The following is a 20000-nucleotide window of genomic DNA, read 5'->3' on the forward strand; positions in this document are numbered from 1 at the left end:
TCGCTATTTGTGTATAAATATTAACGATAAATGTTGTAGCTGTTTTCCACGTCCTTCCCACGGAATCGCTTTCAACAATTTTACAGTCTTACAATTAATACCGGTAATAAGTTATTATTTTTTGGATCACGGATCACTAGTTGCTTTGGAGTACTCAGGAATGCAGAGAAAAAAAAATTAAATTCACGGGCTTTACCGATGTATTTAAAGCAGTGATTTAAAAGACAGGAAAAATATCCACCATCAGATCCGGAAATAGATGTGAGAAACTCATTGCACGCGAAACACAATTCTCGTTGATATATACTGTAGCAACCTTTTTGGTGGGAGATGTATTTGCCTTACATAAATGTGTAGGTGACGTACGATGGTTCTATGTGTTCTGTTAATTGATTTTCTGCTCGTTGTTCTTTTTGCAGATCCCTTTCACATCTACAGGATTTCAATAAAAAAGTACTATTTTACGATCATCCTTTTCTGTTTAGGGCAGCTCGAAACCTTGCTTCCTCAAACAAAGTTGCTCAGGTTAGTTATCATATTTATTACCATCTTTCAGAGCAAAATGTTGATTAGCAGTGTATAGTGCAATAATTGTTATTTGATTTGTATCTACTGTGGTAGAGGGATTACATTCTGGGAAAAGGAATATTATGCTTTATGCTGTCTATGCGAAGGAGAGGATACTGAGTGCTGATGGTATCTCTTACGAGTGAGCGCAGTGAATGAATGAGAATAATCATATCAACATAAGAAGATAAAACTGGTTTCCCCGCACGTTCATGTGATGTTCTGTTTGTTATATACTAGATAACAAAAATCCACATCTGAGGCATCTTTCTTGTCCTGTTGCCTAGGAGTGGGTGTGGGATAGTGCATACAAGACACTTTAAGGAGGCTAATTAAAGGGTTTTCAGCTCAGCACACGTCAGTACAGTAAGTCACACATGCAATACTTAGGCTTCTCACATCAGCTCTTGAATCAAAACTGGTGACCAGAAATAAAAATGTGACCTAAAATTGCAAAAACTGGGAAAAAATTTTGTCATGAATGTAGGACTATATCTTGAAATTTATTTAGGTGACCTACCCTGATTTTTGCATTCTTAGAGAAAGTTGAAAAAACTTATTGTCTGGTGAAATAATTTTTTTCATCTTGCAACGGCATTTTCATAAATAACTTAAGGTCCACTCGATATATTTTTTCATGCTATATATTAGGTAACAGAATATGGTAAAATACTTTATTAAAAACTGGATTATTGGATAATGTAATTTGAGAGTTTTGATTGGCTAAGCCATCATGGGTTATGAGCCATTATACCATGATCTACAAACATGGCAAGCATACGCGTGATTTTGTGGGCCTTTTTATTTTTATTGTAGTCTAGTTTTCTATATTTTGGGGGCATTTTTAATAAAACAATTATTCCACTCGCGCTTGTTGGATATGAGATGAATATAGCCAACTCGGCGCTACACACCTCGTTGGCTATCTATCATCTCTTATAATCCATCAAATATTTTCGCTCGCGCGCGATTGGTGTAAACGCGTCACGTGGGCGAATATTCCCCAGCTAAAACTGGGGAATATCCGAGGATATTCCCCAATGATATTCCCCAATTTTTAAAACCGACTTCAAGGATTCAAGTCTCACATTAAAATTAATGTTGGGATGGCAGAACGGTTTGCTTTCGTAACAGAAGAAGAGATAAACCTGCTGGTCGATAGAGCGGTACCAGAAAACACCAAAAAATCCACTTCATACGCTGTTAACGTTTTTGACGGTAAGCTGTTTGTAAATCGTATCCGCCACTTGTATCCACACAATTAAAAAAGTATGTTTTCCTTTCACTGAATTGTTGTACTTTTTCCCCAAGCATATTCTTTTAACTGAAGCAAAGTCTGTTCGAAATTCTGGAAATGAATATTGAATGACGTGGTTTTGGAAGCCAATTGACAAACTTTGACGTGTTGACATATGATGGACTGGCAGATCCCGCTTTTTGCGAAAAATATTTGAAGGATAATAAACACAATAGCCTCAATTTGGCTTTATAAATATGCTCGGATATTTGTCCTTGGACATTATCTGTTCCTCGAAGCTCACAGTTTTCCTCGAGCTTCGCTTTCGGAAAACTGTTCGCTTCTCGGAACAGATAATGTCCGCGGACAAATATCCGAGCATATTTTTGCGCCAAATGAAGGCTATTGTTTATATATCCAACGCGCTCCCTTGGAATAATTGTTAAATATACGGGTAATATGGTTTTCAAAAATTTGAAAAAAAATACTAGGTCACTACATTAGTTCTTAAGATATTTCTGCTGCCACAGTGAGTGAGCCTGAACCAAACAAATGAGGCAGCTCTCTAATCAGAGAGAAAAACACGCTTTTCTTCAAAACATAAGGGATTGTGGTCATTAAGGCACAAGGAATGGAGGAATTAAGATGAATGCTATGATCTTCCATTCTCAAACTATAGATAGTTTCAGCCTTCTCAAAATATTTTTTGGGAGCATATCATAAGGAAAGTGGAGACGGTTTGGTGCTAAAGGCACCCAAGTGAGTGCCCAAAGGATGCAAGCTTCTAGGGGGATCTGGGGGCATGCTCCCCTAGGAAATTTTTTTAATTTTGACATTCACAGATGCAATTTAGTGAAATCTGGGGGATTTAAAATGACGAAATTTCTCATATGGAATTGACACTTGCATGTAGTCTGATAAGAAATACTGGAATGTTAATTAAATTAACATATTTGTGTGCGTGACACAAAAAAATAGTGCAGATGCGAATTTGTAGGTCAAACAAGCTTTTTTCAAGCTTTTATAATATCTTCAGTGACTTTACGTTCGAGCTAAAAATGTGTTGTGTCTGACATTTTCTGACTGGAAGGAGACGGTCAAGCTTTCTGAGGAGGCAGCTCATTGAGCTGTCGACCGGCCGGTTTTGAGAAGCCTGAGTTTACATTGTCACGCAACAAAAAAATATATTTGAAATCGTTGAATGGAAAAGGTCAAGAACTTGGAATGTTGTAGGAAACAGATCTTTTACAATGTAATTAAACACCTCTCCAATGTCTCAGTTCTGGGCAGTACATCACTCCTGAGTTATTTGTCCAAGCGTTTCACCCAACTTTATTGAGTTTTGTATGGAGGAACCATGTGGTCCACCCATGTGTCAGCAGTAATCAACACAAACATCTGGCCCCAGTTCAAACGATGGGTAGCACTATCCACCGGATAAATCACTATCTATTTGATAGCGTAATATTGGTTTTGCTGTTACTTATCCCCTGGATATTGATTTATCCGGCGGATAACACTATCCCTCATTTGAACAACTGGGGTCTGGAGTTCACTTTGTGATGAAAGCACTTACTGCTTGCTCAGTAACACATAACACATGTGCATGGACACATCTCCTAATGTACTTGAAAGGCTCAAACTGCCAGGATTCAAAGGGATATACTTTTTTTCTCAACCAAATGGTGTCACGCAAGGTGACAAATGCTGTTAGACGTCACGGAACTGGAAGAAAAAAGATTTATTTCTAGGTCGTCTTCAACTAAGTTCCTTTAGATAAAAATTCAGAAGACCAAGGTTGCGATTTAGATTTTAGATTTTGATGATATCACTGTGAAAGACATCTATTGTTTTCTTGTCGTGAAAGTTGAGTTTGTGTTGTGTGACGCTAGTTTTATCTTATTTGTGATTTTCTTTCTTATTTTTCAAACCAGAAATTAATGCCGGCATCCAGCTAAAATTGAATGACAAGTCAAGTTAGCTTTTATCACATCTGTCAATGTAAGCATACCGCATTTCCGTTTGACTTCAAGGTGGCAAGAATGATCTTTTGTGCTAGGTGATTTTAGGTGATGAGCTTTTATTCATTGTTTAATGGTCAAATCAAGGTTTCATCTATTAAGGACTGAATGAGGTCTGGTTGTTACGAGTTGATTGGTGTGAGAAAAGACGAATCAACAGCGAGAAAAGGAATAATCATAAGCTGTTGAATGAAGGTTGAAATTTGCAAGAATGGCCTGTTGAGTCTTGGCATTTGAAAAATCTTCTTCTCTTGAGGGAGGTCCAGAAAGAGGTCCAGTTGGGGGTGCATTTAAGGCTACCACATTTTGTACCATCCCTGCTCAAGACCTATGAAAATCTCCCTTAAATTCCATGTGCGAATCGTCGTTAAATTATCACAAGCATAACTGAACATCTCCCTTCCCCTCGGCAGCATTTCTACTATTAATTTTAGGTAACTAGTTTAATAAAACTTAATTTGAGAGGGGCTAATTTAGCAGTGCCATACCGTTGCCATGGCATCAGTTGGTGACTTGCAGAGACCCTTAGCAAATGACTGGCCAATAGTATTAGACAATGATCTGAAAACATTTCCATACTGAAAGGATTGACAGTGTTGTAATCTTTTCCATTGCAAACCCACATTTAGCTGTGGAAAACCCTTTTGAGCCTCCTTAAGGGGTTACTATCACAAAGCTCTCTTGTTTCTCATTATCTTTGTAAAAGACTCACCTTTGCTGTTGCTGATTTTCATTTCATCTAGGTTCACAATGTAGAATCTCGGTGGCTAAATCTTTTGTTTAAGATGGCTGAACATACTCCAAACACAAGTGAAGTACTTCCCTGGCCCAGTGGAATAACTCAAATCCGTGAAATGCTCAGCAAAGCAGCAAGAATGCGAAGAACAGAATCCTCTGGAGATGTCATGCCAAATGTAGGCTTCTGCCAGATTCGTCTGTTGCCACAAAGAACCTTTTTAGATTAGATTATTGAATTTTTACCAGTGAATTGGGCCCTTATGTGAAACTAAACACAGCTGACAGGGATGGCACTAGGATTTTTCAATCTGGGTCCTGGGACCCGCATGTTCGGCCAAATTGGGGTCCCAAGCATTTTTTGGGGGTCCCAAAATCTTGGTGACCCTCTGCGAGAAAAAGAGTATGTTTTAAATTATGAGAAAAAGAGAGTAACCAACTTGGAATTAATATTGACGCATATGCATAGGACCGGCCGACAAAGGCTTTTTCTAGAGCCGTTACATTCATTCCTGGACAAGAACTCTGTTAATGAAAGAGCACCCTTTCCAATTGTTTACGCATCACTGGTTTCCTCCTTTAGGAGCAATGAACAGTGACGTCTTTTGCTATATATTTGCATTCAGTGACTTGCAGAGTACATTCCTCTGAAGAAGACCGCAGAAGGCGGTCGAAAATTTAGTTTTAACCTTTTTAGATGTTTTAAACCCCATTTCTTAGAACTTCAATTATGATCACAGATCACTCCAACAGTTTTACAAACAACAGAATGTACTGACAAATCAAAGCAAGTTGTGTGAGTTATTTAAGTCAGTGCCTTGTGTCCTGGGACGCATTAAAATTTCGAATATGCATTTTTTGGATTTTATTTGCGTAAAAATGCACGATTTCTACTTTAACGCGATCCCTGGTTTACATTTTTAACTATGGTACTCTTGGTGTAATCAGTGAATAGATTGAGGGCACTTTAAGTGTGAATGAGTAATGTCCCCTAACTTTTCCCTAGCTGAAAGCGAGACTTGTAGATTTTCTTCTGTCTAATGCCAGACGATTTCACTTGCTGATTGGGGGTGCTTGAATGGGTTAAATAAATTAACACCAACTCTACATGTCAATTTTCCATGAGCCCGAGTTGGATATGAAGTGATAAAATGACTCGAGTTGGTTGTAATCACTTCATATCCAACAAGGGCGAATGGAATAATTGTTTTAGTAAATTCTCAAACCCGGTTTTGCCCCCGATTTTTATTTCCACAATTTTACAAAGCGTCCAGAAAGAGCATCTTGGCGCACTATTTTCCATATGACGTAAAACTTCGACTATTGGCTCATAGTCGGAGTTTTTTAGCCAATCAAAAAGCTAGAAATGCAATAGTCGGAGCTGAAAATGTACTAAAAAGAGTTAGCACCATGTTTACATGAAATGGCAAATGTCAGCTTGCCGTTCCATGTTTTACCGGTACTTCAAAAACTCATTAATGATTCATGAGCCTAACAGCCCGTCAAAGCATCGATAAAACGTCACGTGTATGAGCTTTTATATCCTGATAAAACACTCCTTGTTAGTGTTCTTTATATAAAGAATACAAAAAAGGCAAATTAGCTTGTTTTTCTTGTATGCTAATATTCACCTATCATAATGTTACCATTGTTTTGAGTCCAGAGGGACATTCTCTTTGTGGAATGTTTTTGAAGCCATTCAAAAAACTCACAGCATGTGTTTTATCGGGTCTAAAACACTCAACTACGACTCATCTTTTTAAACCCCTGGCCGATAAAACACTGCTGCTCTTTTTTTAAACATTACATAAAGTGGAGGGAAGCTTTCCATGACCCACGGCAACTCGGGATGTACTCTGTTAATCTAGAGTATTTAGTGAACAAAAGACAAAAACAACAACTTGCAGTTTTTTTGCAAACATTGTTATTGTTTGTAGAAAAAGATGCTACATGTATGTAAAGTGAAAATGCTTGCCTGTCAAATTTTGCGAGTTTCAATGTTTTGTTTCGTGAGTCAACAGAGAGTCATTGTGAGGTATGTGTGAGTTCATGAAGAAAATAATAATAATTATTGCTGTAAGGAGTCAGTAATGAACGATGTATAACCATGAAAGGGTGCTAAGGGTGGCTAATGTTATTGGCTAATCTCATTGGCTTGCTTTATGGCTTGCTTGGCTCTGGTCACCTAAATCCTGGAGAACATGCCTGCTCGGGGCGCACCTGCTGAAGCAAAAAGTTCTTCCAGGGACTGATTAAGGGACGGTATATTCCCTGGGCTAACCACTGCCTTGTGGTCAATTCTGGGAGGATCGAAGGCTACGGGAGCAAACCCAGAGAGAAAACCGGGAGTGGAGACCCTACATGCGATTGGTGGAACGACTGTGAAACCCTTCGGCATCTCCTGCAGCTGATCTGAACACTGACCATACTGGCTCACCCTTTCTGTTGGACCAAGGTCAGCAAGGCCGAGTGAGGGGGTCTTGATGTCTGGGCAGCCCAGGACCTCCACACAACCCGCCCAGGCTACTGCAGCATCCTGGAGAGGAAACTTCAGCTTAGTCTCCAAGACTTCGGCACAACACAAGGAGTATGTAGAAACCAGTGATAAGCTCAGGACCACTCCTGACGGTGGGAGAGATCATTGCATCTCACTGGGCAGCTACCGCCCGCATCAAGCTGGGCAGCCCCCCGCCAGTTAGGTGCTGTCTCGCCATGGCTCACCTGCTCCATAGGGTGCGCGGAGAGTAGAGAACATTCTTGAAGAGTGGGCCAATAAACTCTGCACTAGGCAAATCAACAAAGAGAATAAAGAACATCCCAGCACTTTGTTTTGGAAGCTGGAATGTGAGGACCATGTGTCCTGGACTCACGACTGATCTACAACAAATTGACGATGCAAGGAGGACCACTGTCATTGACAGAGAACTCTCCCGTCTCAACATAGACGTCGCTTGCCTCCAGGAGACGCGCTTGGCTGACAGTGGCACCTTGAGAGAGGCCAACTACATTCATTTGGCAGGGGAAGCCACCAGAGGAGCCACGGCTACATGGTGTTGGCTTCACTATCAAGAACACACACTCGCCTTTTTAGAGCCAACTGTAGCAGGCACAGAGAGGATCCTCGCACTTCGCATGTCGACGGAGTCAGGCCCGGCAAACATCATCAGCGTGTACGCCCCAACCCTCTGTTCACCCCCGGAAGAGGATGATGCTTTCTATGAGGCCCTTGATGAAATGATATCAGGGATCCCCAACTCAGAAGCCAGCTACCTCCTAGGGGGCTTCAATGCCAGAGTGGGTGCAGATCATGGAGTCTGGCCTTCATGCCTCGGCGTACATGGAAGAGGCAAGACCAATGACAATGGTCAGCGGCTGCTCGAACTGTGCTGCTTCCATGGCCTCTGTGTGTCGAACACCTTCTTTGAATGCAAAGACATCCATCGAGTGTCCTGGAGACACCCTCGCTCACACCACTGGCATCAGCTTGACCTCGTCATCACCAGGCGTGCAGAACTCTCCAGTGTCCTCCTTACCTGCACCTACCACAGTGCAAACTGTGACACTGACCACTCACTAGTTGCCAGCAAGGTGCGCATAACACCCAAGAAGATCCACCAAGGCAAGAAGAAGGGATGCCCGCAGATCAATACCTGCTGCGTCAGTAGCCAGGAGAGAATGCAGCAGTACATCAGCCAGCTAGAAAAGACACTTGCCGATATCACTGATCAGAGCTCAGACCTCAAGTGGGCCCGCATATGCGATGCCATGTACACATCAGACATCACCACCTACAGTAAGAAAGAGCATAAGAATGCTGATTGGTACGAGGCCCACTGGAAGGAGATGGAGCCAGTGACTGAGGAGAAGAGGAAGGCCCTCCTGGCCTACAAGGCTGCGCCAGGTCCCAGCACGCTCGCTGCTCTACCAGGAAGAAGTCTCAGCAGACTGCCCGCCACTGCGCCGACACCTACTGGCTGAACCTCTGCAACAGCATACAGCGAGCTGCTGACTTCGGAAATGCAAGAGGCATGCACTTGGGCATAAAGAAGGCCATGGGACCAACCCCCTCCAAATCAGCCCCCCGCAAGTCCAAGTCTGGCGATATCATCACAGATCAAGGCAAACAGTTGGAGCGCTGGGTCGAACATTACCTCGAGCTGTATGTCACCCAGAATGTCATAACGGAAACTGCCCTCGACGCCATCCCAGTTTTGCCTCATGGACGAGCTTGACTCGTCACCCACCACAGAAGAGCTCGACAAAGCCATAGGCAACCTTGCCTGCGGCAAGGCACCTGGTAGCGATGGCATTCCTGCAGAAGGTTTGAAGAGTGGGAAGCCCGCCCTCCTCGAACAACTCCATGAACTGCTCTGCCTATGCTAGGAAGGCCACATCCCTCAGGACATGCGCGACACCAGCATAGTCACCTCATATAAAAACAAAGGAGACAGGAGCGACTGCAACAACTACCGAGGGATATCGCTCCTCAGCATCATTGGCAAAGTGTTTGCCCGAGTTGCCCTTACCTGCCTGCAGTCCCTAGCAACCTGCGTCTACCCAGAGTCCCAGTGCGGCTTCCGAGCTGGCCGGCCAACTGTAGACATGATCTTCTCACTACGCCAGCTGCAGGAAAAGTGTCGAGAGCAGCAGATGCCCCTCTACATTGCCTTCATTGACCTAACCAAGGTGTTTGACCTTGTCAGCCGGAGTGGCCTGTTCGAGCTACTGCGGAAGAAAGGATGCCCCTGCACCTGCTGGCCTGTATGAATGGGGCTATATCCGAAGCCTTCCCAGTCAGCAGCAGGGTGAAACAAGGGTGCGTCCTTGCGCCGACGCTTTTCAGTATCTTTTTCTCCATGCTCGTCCAGTACACCTTCAAGGACTGCAGTGAGGGAGTCTACATCCACACCAGGGCTGACGACAAGCTCTTCAACACATGCGCTCATCCGCGAGATGCTGTTCGTGGACGACGCAGCCTTGACTTCTCACACAGAAGACGGCCTGCAGCAGCTTGTCAGTCATCTCTCCCATCCCATGCCTGCAAGGAGTTTGGTCTAACCATTAGTATAAAGAAGACCAATGTGATGGCACAAGACTCAGACCACCCTCCTACCATCAGCATTGACGGACACAGGTTGGAAGCTGTGGAGAACTTCACCTACCCTGGGTCCACCATCTCCCACACACTCAACATCCAGGTAGAGGTGAACAGCAGGATTGCTAAAGCAGCAGCAGTCATGGCCAGGCTAACCAAGAGAGTGTGGAACAACTCCAGCCTGACTGAGAAGACCTGACTGCGTGTCTACCAGGCCTGTGTGCTCAGCACTCTTCTCTATGGCAGTGAGTCATGGACCACCTACGCGAAGCAGGAGTAGATACTAAACAGCTTCCACATGAGATGCCTGTGGTGCATTCTCCACATCCACTGGGAAGAGAGAGTGCCAGACACAGAGGTGCACAAAAGAGCCAACATGAACAGTATGTTTGCTTTGCTTAGCGAGAGACGCCTGCACTGGCTTGGCCATGTCAAGCGATGGAACCTGGCCACAGTCCCAAAGACATCTTGTATGGTGAACTGACAGAGGGCAAAAGAAGAGCTGGCCGCCCTCTCCTCCAATACAAAGACGCCTGCAAAAGAGACCTCAAACTGTGTGGCATAGACATTGACACTTGGGAGAAGCAGGCAAATGACCTCCCAGCCTGGCGCCAAGCCATGAGGCAGGGTGAGGAAGTCGCAGAGGAGAACAGGAGGGTGGCAGCAGTCCAGAAAAGACAAAAGAGAAAAGAGGGGAGAAACCAGCAATCCCCCCATGTTTGCACGAAGTGCAAAAGAGACTGCTGATCGTGGGTCGGCCTCTTCAGCCACTCGTGCAGTCATCATCGTTTCTTGCAGATGGACGAATGCCGACAATGACGACGACAATAACCATGAAACCTTACTTTTGCTTGTTTGCCTAACTGGAAAAGGGTTTTGGTGGTACAAACTTGTTATGTTGAAGAAAAGGAGAAGAAAATTCCACATAGATATGGCAAACATGAAAATACCTACTTTCACGTAGAAATGGCAACAGGTAAACATGAATAATGGTGCGAAAGTCATGGTCATGTGGTCACTTTTGCCGTCTGTGTTTTATGTAACTGAGATGCTAGATCCCTCTATTGCCCTTACGGTTCATGGTTCATGGTTCATTTATTTCACACTATTTACATAACATTAACATAGAAAGAAAAGTATAGTCACAACACATGGTTACAAGATAAAATAATTACAGTACAGGTTATAAAATGTGTGTGGTGGTCAAAGTAGCGAAGGCTTTCTAGTTGACCACCACCTACTTTTAAGTAAACGAAGAAATGACACTGAGCTTTACTGGGATATAGAAAAAAAAACATTTGTAGAGCCTAGGACTAATTTACAGAAGAAAATTACATGTATATAACTTAAGCATATTAGAGGTATACTGAACCACGTGAAAAATCTATACAGGACAAGCTTAGCAAAAGGGGGAAAAAATTAAAAGGAACATACAAACAAACAGACAACAACAACAGCAGCAACGACAAACAAAAACAAAAGAAAAGAACGACACGACATCAACAACAGCAGCGGTAACAAACACAAAAACAAAAAAACACCACCATTAATCCATTCTGTCTAGCACCTGACAATTTTACCATCAATGGAAGTAGCTCAGGATTAAAAGCAGTAATTAATCAATGTTAGGATAAGTGTCGACTTTGATCATTGGTCTTACTGAGGTGCATAAGCAAAATTCACCAGATATGAACCTCTGTAAATCAACTTTATTATGTTGAGACTGAAAAATTAACTTTCAAGAACTATTGTCTAGGTTGAAATTAAGTTTTGGTTTAATTTGTTTGTAGCTTGTTCATAGGGGCTCTTTGCATTACATTTCCCACACCTTTTTTGTACATTTTGTTAGAATGGAGTCCATAAGTGTATCAAATAGAATTTATTGAAAATTAATATATCTGTAAGACACTACTCATTTAATCATCAAAGGTGTTAGAAGATGTCTTTCTGACATAGTTTCTGGTCCTTACTATCAGTTGGTGAACCTTGTTTTTTTCCATTTTCTTTCACTCAGAGACCATAAATTGATTAAACAAACAGGAACCATACATAACTTGAGCCCTCAAACAAGGTTATGTTAGGATTTGTTGTAAATGACTAGCGCGCTGACTAATACCAGGCAGTGACATTTTCGTTTTGCTTTTTTATTGGAAGGCAGTTGCAAAAGAGGTCAGACATTTTTACAGCAGCTTAAAAACAAAGGTAGGAAATCCAAAGTGTGTGGTTTTGATTAATTCTTCATACTGATACACCATGACTAAAACTCTAACTTTTCTTTCCTGTGCAAGGAAGAGAAATTGGCATTTTTCCTTGTGCTTGAGAGGGATCTTGGTGTTGATCATGAAGAGATTGCCAGTGTTGCATCAAATCTTGTAAATGCACAGGTCAGTGGACATATATGTCACTTTACATCTTTGTTGACTTTAGAAGCTCCCCCAAAGCCCAACTAAATAGACAAGAGCATTACAAGTGGTAGGAAATAATCTTATGAGGTTTAATTTGGGACATTTGAAAAAAGGTAAATCTTCAGTGGTACTGTGGATAAGAACAGGGGTTAAAATCCTGTTAAATACCTCACGTAAGTGCAAAGAACATTTCTTTGTGTCATTCCTTGATGATTAAGTTATAAAAATAATGTATTGCTTGCATAGTTTATTTGCATTGGTCGTGAACATAAATATTGATATTTGTTTAAGTAATGAAACAGACTAAATTTTCAATGAAAGGAAATTGACAGCTCACTGTTCTTTCCCTTTTGCTAAACAGAAAAATGGAGTTGCAGCCATGTTGCGAGCTGAAGAAAATCTGCGACAAGCCCTTGAACCTGCTCATATTCAGCTGTTTTCACAGATCAGCAAACTTCAGGGTGGTGTCAAGAATATTGTTGACATGAGAAGCGACCTGTTGGTAAGTGCTGATTACGTATTATTATCTTTGATCTTAAAAGATTGTATACAATATTTTGGTGAAATAAAACAATAATAGTTGAATGCAAGAATTGAGGGCTGAATGATGGTAGTGAAAATAAAACAATAATGTTTTCATCAAATCGCTGTAACAAACATTTAAACACTTGAAGAACTAAGGTGTCATTATTGCTGTAAATTTGGCTTTGATTTGATCCAATGTTCAAAATGCAAGTCACTTTAAGACGGTTATGCATTATTATTTTATGGGCCGGAGTTATCAGGAAGTGTTTAAAAAGAAGAAGATGAAAGACAATGAAAAAGGAAATATCTGCTAACCAACAGGAGAGTAGAGTAGTGTTGCAAAGACAAAAAACCTAAGTGGTGGTTTTTGCCTGCTGCCAGCTATTTTTGACAACCTTCCATTCTGTCTTAGGATTAATTTTACAGACTTTGCATATATGGTTCCTGAATACTATACATTGAATTTTGGTCCCAAGGGAAACAGTTTTGTTTTTCCGAGAGTCCTGAGTTGAAGTCCCGAGTTGAAGTCAAGGGAAACATCAGGACTGCCTTGGGTACCAGAGGGTTTTTTTTCTTTGGCGTGATCTCTATAAGCGGTGAATCTGCTATGCCGAACCATGAAGCCCGGGGGGAAAAAACAACAGCGGCGGTTGAGAACCTCACTTCTATGATTTGAGATTATGAACATGGTCGTCGATTGGTTTTCATAGTCAGTGCCTGTCCTTTCCGAGTAAAATGATCTGATTTAATTGGTTGAGCGGCGATAGTGTATCCCAGTGGCCATAAAACCGGTTTTTAGCGCAAGGAAAGGAAGGGAACTTTTAATTATTTAAGCGTCTAGAGCTGGAGCACTAATTGGGGACGCTGTAAACTGAAATAAACAATTAACACAAATCATATCAAATCAAATCAGATGTTGGAGTGCTTAGAAAATAAAACTGGTGGTGGAAGGCTTTGAATTAGAGGTGCAGTACAATAAGCACTGAATTCTGGATTTTCAGATATTTAAGTCTTTTTTGTTCAGGAACTTTATCAAGCGTGAGGATGTGTTTGTGGTCCTGCCAACTGGATGCGACAAATCTTTGATATTTCGGCTTGTGTCGAAAGTTTGGTTTGATATCTTATTTCGAAATTCTATGGAAGTTAGGTTCTTAACTGCCGTGACCAGAGGTTCTTATTTTTCGTGTCTCCGTTCGCCATTTAATCGCTCCTCACGAAAGAAAAATAAAACCTCTGGCACCTAGGGTGCATGTACATTAGGACTTTCCCTTCAACAATTGCAGCAAAAGAAACAAATGCTGGCAAAAACTGCGGAATTATATCGCGGTCGGAATACATATGAATTTGATCAGAGGCACGTGACCAAGAATCAACCAATCGCAGTGCTCGTTTTGTCGAGTGAATGTCTTGGTATATAACAATGTGTTTTGTTTTTTTTCCAAGGAAGGGTTGAATGATGAGAAGGACCCAGTTGCCAGACAGGAGCTCCAGGCTCTGAATTCCTCAGTTAAAAACCTTTTGGCACAATGGTTTGCTGTGGGATTGCTGGCTCTAAGAAGAATTACATGGGAATCCCCTGCGAGTATTTTGGAGAAGGTGAGTGGGAATAACTCACTGATATTTACGCTTGGTTTGCAGTGATGGGACATTAGCTTAGGCATCAGCAGTGTGAACCGAGAGTGACATAAGCAAGAACACGAGCATAAGCTCTTGAAATCGCCTTTTAAATTGTAGTGGATGGTTATATCTTGCATAAAGTGTCTGCAAGCTTGAGTGCAGCCCTCGGACAAAGTCTGCAGCCCTGAGCAAACAAGCGCTTCTTCATAAGGCAATACAGGGAAAATAATGTGGAACGATTCCTTTTAAACCGATTCGACCAGGTCATTTAAGTACATGTATACAGGCAGACCAGCCCAAACTGGGGAAAGCGTATTCTAACAGTGATCGAACTAAACCAGTGTTAGAATACGCCAAGTGTGATCATTGCTTTGCTTGTGCTTATGATTATCAAAGAGGTATTATGATTATCAAAGAGGTAACCATCAACCCCGTTGAAGTCCTGATTTTTTCAAGCTTCTCTACGCAATTGTAAAAATTGCTTTCATAACTGCGAAGATCATAGCTTCACTTGATTTCATATCCGCAGTTCATATATGATTCATTTCATATACCATTTCATCATTGCTTATGATTATGTTTATGCTGAAAATGTATTATGAGATAATAAATTGAACCAATGAATTTTAGCAGGATCGGCTGTCAAGAAAGAATTTGTGTTTCATTAAAGTGAATGAACGCAACAGACTTACAAAGAGGTAGCCATCAAAGATGAAGGATACATTAGAAACTTGATAATGTTTACCCCTGCCCTCATTTAATTTGCCCACCACAGTTGTTGAGAAAATTGTAGTCCACCACCCTGGGAAATAAATTAATTCTGTGGGTTTCTTTGCGAAATAATGATTTATGCTAAACTACTTTACGTGTTTTTGCTACCATAGATAATACACTATGAGGCTGTGCATTCAATTCATGGCTGGGGAGATTTGAAACGGCGCCTTGCTCCAGATAGGAGGTGTTATGTCTACACTCATCGATCTATGCCTGGGGAACCTGTGGTTGTACTTCACACTGCTCTGGAATATGAAATTGCTGATAACATACAGGTCAGTGGAGACGCAGCAAAATGAAGACATCAGGTTAAACCGAACAGGAGGTGAATTTTCAAACACTAATACGACGAGTGGTACTAGCCGTCGTCTTTTCTTAAACTAGGGAATTTAAAGGGGCTAGTTCACGCTATTTTAGGTAATTTTGTTTAATTTTGTTAGTTATGAGCTCTAAACGTCAAATTGGCAGACCAAGAGTCTTTTATTTGCAAAATCACGGCCACATAACAACTGAGAATGATTTTCCAGCTGGTTAAATGTCATTTTGATATAAACTGATATAAATTTGAAAAAAGGTGGGCCGATGTTTTTCAAATTTACCCAAATGCAATCCATTTCAATCCTCCCCAGTTTTGTCCATTCTTGTCCCTTCTTAGCTTTCCTGTGTTTTGTTTGAGTTCTTCTATAGTTTTGAGCTGTTATTTTGTTATTTCAGTTAATTCTGTGAACATTTGATCAATCCTGAACTTGCCTAAAATTGCGTGACCTAGCCCCTTTAAGATCTACGACGGCGACGGTCGACGAAAACGTTACCTCAAAATATAACTTAGCTCCATAATCCATAACTTAGCTCCATAATCTTTTCACGTCCTACAATATGGGCGAAGTATCCTAAAAATAGGGAGCTTACGAAACGCCGACCAAATTCAAGGTTCTGTGGGGGACGTTACTCACATGACGATGAATTTCCAGTTTTCTCTCTACGCTTCCAACTCACTCGTACCAGTTTAATTCCTCGACAGTTACTACACATTTTTAACGCGGAACTACATGAAATAGTTTCGTAGTGATACGAATAACTCGGATTTGTATTTTGAAATGAAGTCCTCGTAGCCGTCGTCGTCTTCGTTTCGTAAGCTCCCTAATAAATTGATAAAAGTGGTTTCAGAGTTAAAATAGAGAATGAAGGATTCTCTGCTGCATACTTACGTTGTCGTCAAAACCTCAAATTTGGTGATTCGCGTCGTCGTTATGCAGAGGAACGCTAACATACTTGCTAAAATCCGTGCTGCACGTGTAGCACGATTATTTATTTAACCAATGATATTACTGTTTTGTGGCGATGTCGTAATCGTAGCCGTCGCCGTTTTTTAGTAGTAGTAGTAGTCGTCGTCGTCGTCGTCGTCGTCGTCGACGACGACGCGTTATTGCAATCACTTCGCGACTATTCCAAGCTTTTTAATATGACAAAGGTGCAGCGGTCCCTCGGGAATGAAACCGTTATGAGCGGCGCTTAATTCAGGGGAGAAAATGAAAATTTATCTCCCAAGTGCTGACGTTCTCCATAAAACCTCAAATTTGGCAATTTCACGTTGGTGTTTTGTAGACGACGGCAAAGAAATGGACAAAAATGAAACATGCACGTGCACTGCGTGCCAAGCTATTGTTTTTGCCCACTAAATATGCAAATTTGTGACGTTTTCGTTGCCGTCGCCGTTGTCTTTGCTAAAGCTCCCTAGTGTCAAACCTCGCCTTCATATCTCACATTAACCGCTGATCAGTTGGCTCAGTTGTTTGAGCATCGGATTACTGTGCGGGAGGTCACAGGATCAAAAAAACTCTGACCGGACCAACAAGTGCTCAAGGTCTTTAAATAAGTGAGGAGAAAGTGCTGCCTTTGTAATTACATCCGCAAAATGGTTAGACTTCCTAGTCTTCTCAGATAAGGATGATAAACCGTAGGCCCAGTCTCACAGTGGGTACAGGGGTGGGGCGGTGGTGAGAGCTCTCGCCTCCCACCAAAAAAGGAACCCTTCCTTGTACTTGTACATATTCATTGCCGTGACATTAACATCTTAAATTCCCACGATCTGCTCCCGTTTGACTCTGTGGCTCAGTCGGTAGGGCAGCGGTTATTTAAAGCCGAAGGTCGTGGCTTCAATTCTCACCCTGGTCAGAGTTTTTCTCTGTCCTTGTGTGGGCCCATTTCCGTTAGTTGGGCAAACGTTCACATGGTTTATATGGGTAGAAAACTAACACTTCACATCGCCCTCTAATTAAACGTAACCGTTTCCACCAATGTGACCCGGATTCAATTCCAAGACTCGGCGTCATATGTGGGTTGAGTTTGTTGGTTCCCTTCTTTGTGAGGCGCAGTGGCCTCATGGTCAGTGTGCTCGACTCCGGAGCAAATGGTCCGGGTTCGGGTCCTGGCCGGGAACATTGTGTTGTGTTCTTGGGCAAGACACTTTACTCCAACGGTGCCTCTCTCCACCCAGGTGTATAACTGGGTACCGGCGAAATGCTGGGGGTAACCCTGCGATGAACTGGCATCCCATCCAGGGGGGAGTAGAAATACTCCTAGTCGCTTCATGCCTTGGAAACCGGGATAGGCTCCGGCCTGATGGGCCACTTGGCTCGTATGCAGACTTTACTTTACCTTACCTTCTCTGCACTGAGAAGTTTTTCTACGGCCGGGCACTCCGGTTTTCCCTCTCCTCAAAATCAACTTTTAATTTGATTTGTGTCAATTACAGTTTACAGTGTCTCCAACTAATGCTCCAGCGCTAGATGACTAGACACTTAAATAAAGTTCCTTTTCTTTCCTTTCACAACCCTTCAATGTTCATAACCCAGTGGGACGTAAAAGAACCCACACACTAGTCGAAAAGAGTAGGGCACGGAATTCCCGGTGTTGTGGTCTGTCCTATGTGGTTTAGCTATCTAGTTGAACTCCTAGTATAGAGCGGTTTTCAATTGAGTGTCGAAAGTAATTAGTGAATTGCTTTGGTTTTGCATTACTTAACTCAGTGATGGTTCAAAGTTCTCGTGCCACTTTTTCAACCAATCGCAAGTGAAACCAAAACCAATCTTGGCTTGCGCGTGCACATTTTCCCACTCTTTGTGTCGGCTACGTGTTATTACTTCGAGTTTTGATTAGTTTACTGGATTGTCTCCGTCATTTTTGATTGACCAAAGCAATTAATTTGGTTTTGGTTTTACGACACTCGATTGAAACTCGCTCTAGTGTATTCTTATCAAATTAGAGGATTAAAGTACGTGCGCTGTGAGAGAGATCCAACACCTCAACTCTCGCAAGTTTGAACCTCTTTCCTTTACTTAACATTTTCCTGGCAAATATGAGTAGATTCATCTTTCAAAAGCAAATGGATAAAACTTTGTCGTGATGCGAAAGGTCTTGGTAACGTTTCATTCAAACCGTAATTCGAAAATCTTAGTTGAGTACTGAAGAGTTCACAAGCAGATTTTCACCTGAACTCTGGTCTCATGATTTGTCATCATTTTATTTCAGGCCATTCTGAGCGAACCAGAAGTTGATGGTGATGAATATGTGTATGAATTGGAGAAGAGAACTACAGCCGTGTTTTATTCCATCACCTCAACACAGAAAGGTACGTTTACGCTTGGTTTGGGCATACTTCGTTTGAAGCAGAGAGGGCGAAAATATCTAAAACCTGTCAAAAAAGAGGCAAGGGCTGCAACGAAACCTTGATTTAACGCCAGATGATTCAACTGACGATTTTACTCTGTCAGTGGGCAACGTATGGGAGGGGAAACAATTAAAAACGCGTTCGTCCATTCAAAAACCATTTTCGCCCTTTGCCGCCTAAGCGGAACACTATTAAATAGATTTTACACTGCCTATCGCCAGATGATTTTTCTCGTCAAAATGGGAACCCCTAATGAGCAAAAGGTACATCCGTAATTCAGTGTGGATCGAGTGCTTAATTTTATGACTCGGGAAATGAAATTAAAGAGAAGCTGAGGCTTTCAAACTACTGGTGAAGGAAGGGTTGGCGCATATAGTGGTGAGAGCTCGTCTTCTACCACGCGGTGACCCTGGTTCGATTCGAGGACTCGGCGCCACATGTGAGTTGAGTTTATTGGTTCTCTACTTTGCACCGAGAGATTTTCTCCATGGCTTAATCAATCAACATGGTGGTGAGGTGAGGTAGCGATATATAGGCGGACAACAATCGCCTTTGCCAACGGTAAATCACCGACTATGACACCTAAAACCTTTGAGTTAGAATGCGACAGGATAAAAATTGTAGAACGCAAGAATGCAGACGCAATAGGTGGTTTTCACGTGACGTCATCGCCGTCATGTTGGTGGACAAATATAACAGCAACCTTTTTTACGACAAAAACAAATGACCTCTCATTAGCTCCTTTGTTCGTCCACCAGCAATTGCACTTTGCAGAGTTGTTGTCTGTGTCTCTAGAGATTGGTTGCAAACCACTTATTCTTCGTCGATCGTTGAAATAAATTTGCAATTAGAGGTGTTCAGGGTCGAAAGAGAGTGAAAGAAACTATAACACCAATTTCTTCTCTCATTCAACGGATTGAATTTGAGAATGGAAAGTAATTATAAACAGCTAGAACTTACAATAGAGAGGAATAGACCATATTCATAAATGGCGGCCAAGAAAATAAAGGAAAGGAACTTTATTTAAAGTGGTACTATGATCAAAAAATCATTTCCTTTTTTTCTTCAGATTTTGAAAGCGTGTTCGCTTAACACCTAACTGGCAAAATTTTGAGTTTTGAGTTTTATCCAGAGGATGTTTATTTTGAGTGTAAGTTTTGGATTTCATGGTCCGCCATTACTCACGTTCAAAACTGGCCGATTGGACCTCAGAGGGTTGGATCTAGAGAAAATGACGTCATTTACTCACTAGCTTAAAATTTCAGCGTGTAAACGCAATTTATTATATATGCAAAACACGGGTTGAAAAGTCTGAAAGCCCGAAACTCCCGTGCTGCATATTAATTAGGCCGCG

General features: G+C 41.9%; 1 protein-coding gene across 3 annotated transcripts in view; it reads left to right on the top strand.

The window, feature by feature from the left end:
* The window catches only part of LOC138052964 (malonyl-CoA decarboxylase, mitochondrial-like), a 35922-nt gene that overhangs the window by 137 nt on the left and 15785 nt on the right, over nt 1-20000 (top strand). The window contains exons 2-11 of one of the 3 annotated variants that reach the window (XM_068899570.1): nt 420-525; nt 855-933; nt 3739-3805; nt 4569-4739; nt 11810-11857; nt 11944-12039; nt 12422-12562; nt 14029-14181; nt 15087-15251; nt 18508-18607. In XM_068899570.1, coding sequence (XP_068755671.1) covers nt 4611-4739; nt 11810-11857; nt 11944-12039; nt 12422-12562; nt 14029-14181; nt 15087-15251; nt 18508-18607 — 832 coding nt within the window. In that variant the 5' untranslated portion in view covers nt 420-525; nt 855-933; nt 3739-3805; nt 4569-4610. The remainder of the gene's footprint in view (nt 1-419; nt 526-854; nt 934-3738; nt 3806-4568; nt 4740-11809; nt 11858-11943; nt 12040-12421; nt 12563-14028; nt 14182-15086; nt 15252-18507; nt 18608-20000) is intronic. The other 2 variants (XM_068899568.1, XM_068899567.1) reach the window with 2 other exon arrangements.

Source organism: Montipora capricornis, chromosome 6, assembly GCF_036669925.1.
Source record: "Montipora capricornis isolate CH-2021 chromosome 6, ASM3666992v2, whole genome shotgun sequence".
Classification (NCBI taxonomy): Eukaryota; Metazoa; Cnidaria; class Anthozoa; order Scleractinia; family Acroporidae; genus Montipora; species Montipora capricornis.